Source organism: Oryzias latipes, chromosome 15, assembly GCF_053564925.1.
Source record: "Oryzias latipes strain Hd-rR chromosome 15, Olatipes_Hd-rR_3.1".
Taxonomy (NCBI): Eukaryota; Metazoa; Chordata; class Actinopteri; order Beloniformes; family Adrianichthyidae; genus Oryzias; species Oryzias latipes.
The window spans coordinates 17,652,918-17,662,875 of NC_136251.1; the positions used below are offsets into that span (position 1 = coordinate 17,652,918).

General features: G+C 35.0%; 1 protein-coding gene across 2 annotated transcripts in view; it reads right to left on the bottom strand.

Moving 5' to 3' along the window:
- Window positions 1–9,379, bottom strand: part of anapc1 (anaphase promoting complex subunit 1) — a 42,993-nt gene extending 33,614 nt beyond the window's left edge. For both annotated transcript variants that reach the window (XM_011484270.4, XM_011484269.4), the window contains exons 1-17: window positions 9,150–9,379; window positions 8,335–8,574; window positions 8,013–8,177; window positions 7,761–7,800; window positions 7,060–7,157; window positions 6,820–6,902; window positions 6,526–6,599; window positions 6,305–6,450; window positions 6,081–6,235; window positions 5,583–5,708; window positions 5,207–5,425; window positions 4,251–4,346; window positions 3,991–4,081; window positions 2,712–2,777; window positions 2,450–2,587; window positions 2,130–2,273; window positions 59–119 (exon numbers count right to left, since the gene is read on the bottom strand). In XM_011484270.4, the coding sequence (XP_011482572.1) occupies window positions 59–119; window positions 2,130–2,273; window positions 2,450–2,587; window positions 2,712–2,777; window positions 3,991–4,081; window positions 4,251–4,346; window positions 5,207–5,425; window positions 5,583–5,708; window positions 6,081–6,235; window positions 6,305–6,450; window positions 6,526–6,599; window positions 6,820–6,902; window positions 7,060–7,157; window positions 7,761–7,800; window positions 8,013–8,177; window positions 8,335–8,550 (1,918 nt within the window). In that variant the 5' untranslated portion in view covers window positions 8,551–8,574; window positions 9,150–9,379. The remainder of the gene's footprint in view (window positions 1–58; window positions 120–2,129; window positions 2,274–2,449; window positions 2,588–2,711; window positions 2,778–3,990; window positions 4,082–4,250; window positions 4,347–5,206; window positions 5,426–5,582; window positions 5,709–6,080; window positions 6,236–6,304; window positions 6,451–6,525; window positions 6,600–6,819; window positions 6,903–7,059; window positions 7,158–7,760; window positions 7,801–8,012; window positions 8,178–8,334; window positions 8,575–9,149) is intronic.
- Window positions 9,380–9,958: the final 579 nt, after the last annotated feature.

The following is a 9,958-nucleotide window of genomic DNA, read 5'->3' on the forward strand; positions in this document are numbered from 1 at the left end:
CAACAAAAACCAGTAAGTCTAAAATACATCTGTGTTCCCAGCGTGGGTGTTCGCTTACCCAAATCAGACGTGGCAATCTCAGGGATGGAGATCCTCAGCATCGAACCACTGCTCAGTTCCTTGAAACATCACACAAACGCAGATGAGTTTGCCAAGAATATTTCAGATTTATAACAATGTCATGACAGGATAATTTAGTTTCTACAAGCAGCATGTCACAGCATTCTGCTTTTTTAAAAGTGCAGCCCGTAACCAAAGCAGCTAAATTGAATTATTCCTTCCTCAATTTGATTTTAAACAATTGTCCTTTTCCAATTGTGACATGAAAAATGAAATGTCTTGTGTAAGAAACTATCCGATTGGATGGCAGATGGAATACCACAGCATGAAAACAGTAGTCAAGGCTTTTATAAAAAACATTTATGTGTAAAATAAATCTTTAACAAGGTAACAGAAACAACAATTGAAATAAGATTTTATTTAAGACATAATTATGGAAAAATATTGCACATAAAGTTCATTTGGCCACCCATTTGGTAACCCCAGCTGTAGTTTCACTGATTTTATAGCTGTTCATTTCTTTGCTTTAAGAAGCTTAATGATAATTTCTTATCACAAAGTAATAACTGTTCTAACTACGGTAAACTGTTAACAACCCAAAGGGGATATTTTACTGAATTTATAAATTTCTGGTGTGATACTACTTTAAAATACATATTTCAGTGAATAATAGAGCAATGCTAAAAGTTAGCAGAGAGTTGGGTTATTTAATGAGAAATGTGGATGTTTATAAAATAAAGAACCAAATTAATTCGTCCTAACATTACAGAAAGGACACTTTGGATCCTAAAGTGTCAACATTTTATGTTTCCGGCAATTTAAACCAAGCAAAACGAATGAATCCATCTGCAAAAATTCCATGCTCTGAAAATCCCAACTGAGTTGCACTGGCAACAATTAGTCATCAGATTGATGTGTCAATGCCTCAAAGAGATGGCAAATAACAGAGTCAAAAGAGCAAAAGCCTGAAGACTGTTTGACAGTTTTTCACTGAAGATTTTATGGCAATTTGTGTGCGAGCAAGAAGTGTCAGCGTCATTTTCTACGGTCCTGGGGCTTTAAGGAATGAATAATGACTCAACGAACCCAGAGGCCACAAACACTGATTTGTTTCCTGGTTCTCATTCACAAATTGGTCAGAATTTCACATGAATGTGCACGTGACACATGGTGCTGACGAGAGAGGAAACGTTGAAAAACTACTGTTTTATGTAGGTTGTAAAATAAAAAATATGGGAAATTCCCCTCCTTTGGTATAGTCTAATTTTCACTACTACTAAAATACTTTTTATATGTACATGTTTATGAAGAAAAAAAGGATCAACCTCAGTTAAACATTTCTATTCCAGAACATAACAATTAACTGAATAGGATGAGTGCAACAAATACTAAATTTGGAAATAAATTATATCCTTTTAAGAAATATAAACAAAGCTATGAAAAGTAATAGACTTAAGTTTTTAATAGATAGACAACTATGCAACTCCCCATGGCACATCAAGATAAAAATAAAAATAAAGAAAAAAAGAAACTAGATATAGAAATGTATTTGAAAAAATAATTGTTTTGATTTCTTTATGTCTCTTGTTCTCTTCTACATTACTTTTACTTCTTCCTTAATTAAATTGCTACATCTGAAATGAAATGAGAAATTAAAATAACAACATTTAATAAAACAATTAAAAATACAGCCTTGCATTGTCTTGTTTTCGCCTGAGGAAGTCTGACTAAATACTGAATCAATTCAAATTTAATTTCAAAACCGATAGTTAAGTAAAGCAGATCTTATAACTAGTTTTACAAACAGACCAAAGCACGGTTAGTTTAAGTAACTAGTAATTAGGAGTTCTTTCCATACAAACAAAAGTTTGTCTGAAAATTAATAGAATTATTTCAAAAGTAAAAGTAATGCATAGCTTGGTTTCTAAGATCTTAATGATATTATTTGGCAATTTTTAGAAAATAGGAGAACTACCGTAATTAATTAAACTCTCTGGGAGGGAAGATTTTTTAAAGAAAATAAAAAATAAATGATTTTATACTAATCCAAACAACAAAAACAGATCTACCAGAGTCACTCTGTTGAAGACAGGATCCCGCAAAGTTTGAATGTTAGGTGTAGCTTTCTGAAAGATGTAATCTTCTAAAAATGAAGCCTCATGGTGTTTGATGTTTGGACCTCTACCATCTGATAGGGGTGAAGGCATGTTGTCCTAAGAAAAACAGACATCATACCATTTTAATAATATTTAGTGACTTCAGAGAAAATAACATATACATAAAGGAAAAGATTAATCAAACTTCCATACTTTAATTCGTAACTTAAAAGAAAAAAATCCAAAAGCATATTGGCAAAACCAAACAGTAAAATTGCAGCATAAGCTGGTACCTCTTCAAGTCTCTGAATGTGTCTGTGGCTGGAATTAGCAGGTGTGCTAACATTTTCCAGAGGTGTGCTCAGATGGGGGGTCTGGCTACTTAAACTGAAAGAAGGTGACAGAAGGCCAGGGACGAACACTTTACTGACCTAGGGGGCACAAAACCAAACCAAACTTAAGACCACAACACAGAGATCCCGTCTCAATGATTTAAAGGAACGGTTCATATGTGAGCATCTTTGTATTAAACTGCTATCATGTAGCAACACTTACCCTGGTGATTCCTGTGTAAAGAACCAAGCTACCACAGGCCTCCAGAACCAACATGGCATTTATACTCTGAGGATGAAAAAGAACATGCAGTTCTCAAAGAAAGTCAAACAATCTAACTTAGTTATCAACACTTTAATGCAGATTGTTCAGCTCAGGGGTCTAAAACATATACATGCAGAGCCACATGCAGCTCTTTTATCCACTTATTGTGGCTCTTTGGCTTTAAAGAAAAATGCAAATAATGGGTCTGCAGTTTTGGTTAATTTGTTTTTGGTTAATTAAGTTTTGCCTTTTGTGCTTAGATTTTTAACATGTCAGATAGATAACTGGTTAAAAGGTTTAATCTACTATTGAATTGATTTATAATTAGAATAGACAAACAGCGCACAATCTTATTTTCTGCTGCACAACAGTATCTAGTTAATATTCAGAGGAAAAGTTCTTAAAATACATACTGTAATTGTATTTATATGTATAGATGTTTTTTAAGAATTCTAACTGTCATTGTTGTTTTCTATAGTAAACAAAGATAAAAGAATGGCAGCACACCAATGTCATAAAAATAAGAAAATACCATGTTGGACTCGCTTTTTCGCATTTTTAATTCAAGTAAATCTGCAGCAGCAGGAGGATCTTATTTGACACTGGGTGTATTTTATTTTGAAAGGAACCTGTACGCGCTACTTTCAAAAGTAAAACAATTTTAAAGTCTTATATATAAAAAAGTCTAACATTGTTAAAATGTAACTATTGTTTATATTTAGAAGCTTTATTTTATAAATAAATTGGCTACAAAAGAATTTAAAAAATTTTTAATGGTGAAGCAGGATTTTGGTTCTGGTTGGGTTTTAGTGAGAAAGTGGCCTAAATTGCTCCTTTATTAGTGTTAAAGGTTTTAGACTCCTGGTTTAGTCAAAACCAATTCAACTTTTGAATTTCAACAGTTACAAATTCTAATCAAAAATTGAGGATAAATTACTTAAACCCTTTCACCTCATTCCATCAAAACCAAAGTAGAACTGTTTTTATTGATGTTTTCTACAGGCCACATGGCACGGGCTCGTGCTGTATTAGGAAGAATTGTTGAAGTACAAACCAAGCATCAGATCAGGAAACAAAGGTGATCTTATTCACTTTTAAAGTACCGTAGCATGAATGTTAATACCCTCACCTTAGTCAGTAACAAAGCAGGTATAACACATGTTGAAAAATACATTAAAAAGAAGGTGCAAACACTGATCATATTTAATTCAAATTTTAAAAAAATATGAATTCATACCTCCAAAGGTTCTGCATCCTTGGCAGGAATTGCTGTGACGAAGGGGAAGATGAGTTGAGACGAATCGTTGCTTTCAATAAATTTTACGCATCTGTGGAAAAAAATGATAAATGAAAGATACCTGATTAGGGGAAGGATGTTACAGAAGTTATTCATTTTTAATCAAAAAACATTTTTGTATTTTACCATTTTCTCAAAAAATTGCCTCTAAGGTGCAACAGCAATGAAAATCTTTAGGATGTAAAGTTGTATTTGTTTACCTGAGCTGCTGATGAGATTCCACCAGGAAACAGAGGTAGTGGTTTTCACAGAGGTCAGAAGTAATAAACACTTTGGATGCTTGGCTGCTCATCTCCCTGGACAAGGATTATTCATTTGAGACAACAGCACCATAATTGTACTATAACAGCTACAAAAGGAACCCAGAACCTATAGAGGAAAATAAAAAGGTTGTGATAGAAGACAAATGCTTGTTACAGTGTTCCCTCGCTTTATTGTAGTTCACTTTTCTCGCTATTTCACAGATTTTTTTTACAATGTGCTTTTGCGAGCTCTCTTTATTCCACAACAAACTGTGTTCTCCATCCTGATTGGCTGTAGGCCTTGTCAATCAATTTCCTCCATGCTCTGTCTCCTATTCAGAATGTGTTCAACTCGCCAGAGTTGCATTTTTCAAACACAAAGGTTTGAAATTTGAGAGTTTAAACGAGAAAGAAGAGTAAAAATGTTAATGTCTGTCTTAGAAAAATGCAGTGTGTAGTGAAGGGTATTACAGCCTTAAAACATATATAATCCTACTTTGCATACACCTATAGCACATCATCTTTAGAACGTAACCACCATGATAAACAAGAGAACACTGTACTTATTTTTGATCTATCTTTTGCCCTTAAAATTTGTTTAACTTAAAAAAATGTATGTGTATGATAGTCTGAGAGTTACCATATGTAATGGTAATTGAATTATATACATTATACATATGTATAGATAGAGAGAGAGAGAGAGAGAGAGAGAGAGAGAGAGAGAGAGAGAGAGAGGTATTTTCCCTTGAGTTTATGTTTAGGAGGAATCCGCATCTGGAAAAAGCTACTAAGAAATAGTAAACAATCCATCAGAAGAAAAAGATACACTTAAGATACACTTAAGAATTGCAACTAGTAGCAGTCATTGCCATAAATTAATTAAAGGCATGTGAAGACTGCACTGCTGTTCTTACCTGTGACAGCCTGCAGTGACAGTCTCACTCCACAGCTGCTCCATGCAGAGGTTGGGTATGATGGGCTCCATCTCCGGCACCAGCATTGACTCGTTCAAAGTGCTGTTAGGAGAGGGTAAACAGCCATGGTGCCCCCTGGAATTTGGGCTGTTAAAGGACTGGCTGAATCGAGCCGCCCCCGTAAAGGACGGAGCTGCCATCCCTGGAGAGTGGGCACGGCTGAGATGAAAGGACATGGAGAAATAATCAAATATTTAACAAAAATAAGTCAGACACATGGGAACATGCTTGACTTCCTTATTGTAAGAATACTTGCTTAACGTTTACCCCATCAGCAATTATCTGACCAATACATCCAAAATTAAGTTTCAATCACCTTAATGCAGCCATGTTGGAAATGTTTGGGGAATGTACTCTGGAGTGTATTCCAGGTGAAGATGTCACAATCCTGCTCTGATGACTGTGCAGAATGCTGTAGTGCAAAGGAGAGCCAACAGCAAAACTGGACAAACAGCAAAACAAGAAAAATTAGACATGCTTTTAAGGGTCAAACATAAAAAAAAATTGTCATTAGAAAATTTATTTAATTTTCATCATCAAAGTTAAAACAAGATCTGCCTCAAAACCACAAACGTATAATTTCCATTCTGATACCACAACATAAGATACACCTGTTCACGTGTCTCCAACAGAAAATGTTAACAAGGCAGCAAATCAATGCATCAGCATGTAAAATTGGTCAAGACAACCTGCTGCACTTCAAACTCAGATCCAAGTACTGCTCAAAAAGATGGTCAATCCAAACAAAATGTCAAAAACACAAAAAAGATTGCATAAAGTTTCTGAGGTATTTCCATGATTTCCTTTTCTGTACCTTGATCCTGTTCCTGGGCCGCCAGCTGCCCCACAGCCACCAGGTGAATCAAGGCGAGACGTGTTACGCAAGTGAGAGGTGAGGAATCCGGAAGCCATTAGACCCAGCAGTGTCCCACCTGGTTCTGTTGGATATCTCAAGACTGTAGAACGTTCCTGATAAAAATAGTCAAATTAGTAGCAGTACAGATTTCAGTTTTCATGAATCTCAGAGAGATCCCTTACATCGTGTGTAACTTTCCGCAAAGCCCAGACAGAGTGTGTTCCCTGCATGGGGTCGTAGGATACAACCATAGAGGGCTGGCTGCTAGTGAACAGGACCTTCATGGTGGAGTCACATGCATACTGTACACAGGAGCCCTGAATCAAGCCTGCAATTATTGTGTTAAAATAAGTCATGATTTAAGAAATGAGGAGAGAAACAAGTTAAGATTGTGTTTACCTACCTCCAGACCTACACACCACTGGTGCAATCTCATCTAGAGGATGTAGCATGCTGAATAATGTAGGCAAAGCTTCTCTGTAAGACAAAAAACCTTTATATGTGAGAAAATCAGCAGCAAAGAAAGATGGAAGTGCATGCCTGCGTTTTCAGAGTATTCTGCAGTTTAAAGGCTTTTTTACACATCGTTTGAAATTTTGAATCTAACAGCTTGTGTAGGTGTTTGGATAACCATTCTTTTCCTGTTTGCCTTAAGCTTGTGCATTTAAACATTTTGAGTGTGCAGTGCATTCATTACCCAGGAGAGCCAAGTTGAGTGTCGTTTGCTGTGCTTTTCCTCTCTAATAACAAACCAAACTGTGTTGCCCAAGCGTTTGATACCTGGAGAGAAGATGAGAAATACATACAAAATTTAACTCGTCAAAATCTGCCTAAAACTACTGTAATGCATAGTTAATTTAAAAAAAACAACGTATAAATCTAAATAATTTGCTAAATTGCTGATGATTTTAACCCAAAAGGCAAGTCTACCCCTCACCTGAAAAGGCAGTGGTGAGAGGAAATCCTTTCCAGTCACACTGTGAACGTTAACACAGCTGCTCTGGACGATACACACTGTATGTTCAAAATCTTCTTCTGAAGAAAAAAAAGGTTTTAGTTTGCATAATAATGGGAATATTGACACAACAGAAAAGGCACGCCTTTAAAGACCTATCCTGATGAAAATTATGTTTTCAATGTTTTTAACATAAGAATTGTATTCTTCAATTCTGCTCCCTTCTAATCATGAAAATGTTCAATATGTGAGACAAACATGTAAACATTTGGACATCAATTTTCATGAAAGGAACAAATAAATAAATGAAAATGAAATGAAAATGAAATGAAAATGAAATGAAAATGAAATGAAAATGAAATGAAATGAAAATGAAATGAAACATCTTCTTGTGGCATTGTTTTGACGATGGAAGACCTATATTAAGAAAATTAAGCTCAAAAATGCATTCCTGGGCATTTCTTTATTGAAAACATTGTGAGTGCCAGTAGTCCCCCCCACAACTCAGATGCTAATTTCTAATGAACTACGTATGTCCAAAAAAATGACAGTTTTTTTTCTTCTTTTTTTTTCTTTTTTTACTAAAAACAACATAATCATAATTAAAGACAACTGGAAACACAATAGATTAAAATATGATCGGAGTGGGTCTTTAAAAAAAAACATCTTTAATGATACAGTACCATCAGTGCTGTGAGGAACTGCAAAGTTGCACCATAGAACCTGCAGACAGTAAAACAAAGCATTAACCCCAAAATTTAAAAAGGCCACACCAGAGAGATTAGACAAGAATTACATCTGTTTGTGTGCATACCTGACAGAAACTGCTAGTTAAGTTTGGATGTTGTGAGAATATGTAAATATTATTTAACAAAGTTTAAAACACCTGCTAAAGGGTTGGTATCATTGGTCATGAAATAACTTAAGTAACTGACCTGCTGCACTGGGCTATCGACAGTGAAGGCCTTGTACACACTGGAGGCTTGTGTCCGACTTCCTTTGCTCCAAACAACCACATTGCCTGCCGCATAGAGCTCTTCTTCAAACTCCACATCATCTTCTTTGAAACCAGTGCTGCCTTTTCTTAATTGCCAGTGTTCCTATTATTTACATCACATCAGTTAAGATGCACAAAACATGAAATATTATAAATTCAATTGGTGCAAAGTTAAGAACTATATAAATATAATCATTAAAATATTAATAAAATTAACAAAATTGAACAAGTGCAAAAGAGGGATGACCATTCAATCTCACCCTCTCTCTTTCTTGCAGACTAACTTCCTGCAGGGAGCCTACCAGGCCAGCGGCACCATCTGATGACCAGAGCTCGGAGGCAGGTTGGAGCTCTCTGAGCTGCAGGTTGAAAGCATTTGGATGGTTCCTACAGTGCTCACGGCCAAACGGGACAAACGACTGCAATTCCCCTGCGGCAATCATCGTGGCTGTCTCTTCATACACGACTTCCGACATGAGTTCCAGATTTCAGCATTATTTCTGAGACAGTGAAACAGTGAAAAAAGGTAAGTTTTCTTTTATTTTAATAGTATTATTATTATTAGTAGTAGTAGTATAAAATGTATTAAAAAATGTGTCAAGATAAAGATGATTGGGGTGTAGTTAATTTTACTAAACCCTAATAAAAATAATTTGAGCTCTGCAACTGTTTACTGTCAGATTAAATTGACAAAGTACAGTTATAAAGACTATCGTGATCATTCAACTTAATATATTCATAAATCATATGTATATAAAGTAATGCGACCTCGATTAAAAGCTAATTAATAACACTAACGAATAAAGATGGCATTGTTACAAAACAACTACATGATTAGCTGGACACAAATGTTTCACGTAACAAACAAGGTTTTTAATGAACCTGTTTATTGCAACGTAAAAAGATTATTTATGTGACTTTAAGATGTCAGATTTGAAAATAATTCCACTGCAACCTAAGCTAATAAAGGTAAGAAAACATGCTGAACGCTTCGCATATTCTCTGTTGGTAGCACACAAGCTAATACTAGCTTCCGTTAGCTTTGAGTTTTCTGGAAGAAATTTTAGCAGCTAACCTGATAATACGGAATCGTCTGGCTCTTGCAGTGGAGTGCTCGTCTTTTCCTTTTGTGGGGTTTTCTTGAGCACAATATCGCTACCTGTACAAACATAAAACCGAGCCGGTTGAGTTACAAAAGTACGGATTTAGGCAACCGCAAGTTTTCAAACATGCGCGGACATCTTTGCGGTCCCAGATTCCTCTTCCGGCCGGACGCAGCCAATCAGCGTCAAGAAAGGGACGAGCAAGAGCATTTTCTATTTTGTTTTTTAAATAAAGTTTAGTCAAAATTATTTTCTGAACCAGAAGAGCTTTGAAAATGAATGAGAAAGATACAAAATAATAGTAAAATAATTTACTTGAAAACTGGTATAGATTGCAGCACAAATTTGTGGTTTAAAGATTTATTTAAGCACCCTTTAAGATTGGCCAAATGAAAATATCCCTTATAAAAACAATAACAAATCAATTGTAAATGAACTAAATAATCACTGAATCAAACTAATTAGTTGAGTAGCACAACCAAATTACAGTTAAGTGAGAAGTGTAGGTCTTGTGTCGATGGATTTTCTTTAAAAAATTAAATTTGTCAACATTCACAAATTAACATATGTTTTTTGACAGTAAGACAAAATGTTCCTTAATTTTTTTTAATTATGATTACATAAATAAAGGAGACAAAGGAAATCACACTTCAAAAGTTTAACTGTTTTCTTTAAAAAGTTCTAGAAACCCTCATTTCAGATAGTTTTCAAAATATTTTGGGCTGATTTTAAATTAATCTATAAAAGGTAAAACAAATCATAACAATCAAATGTTCTATGT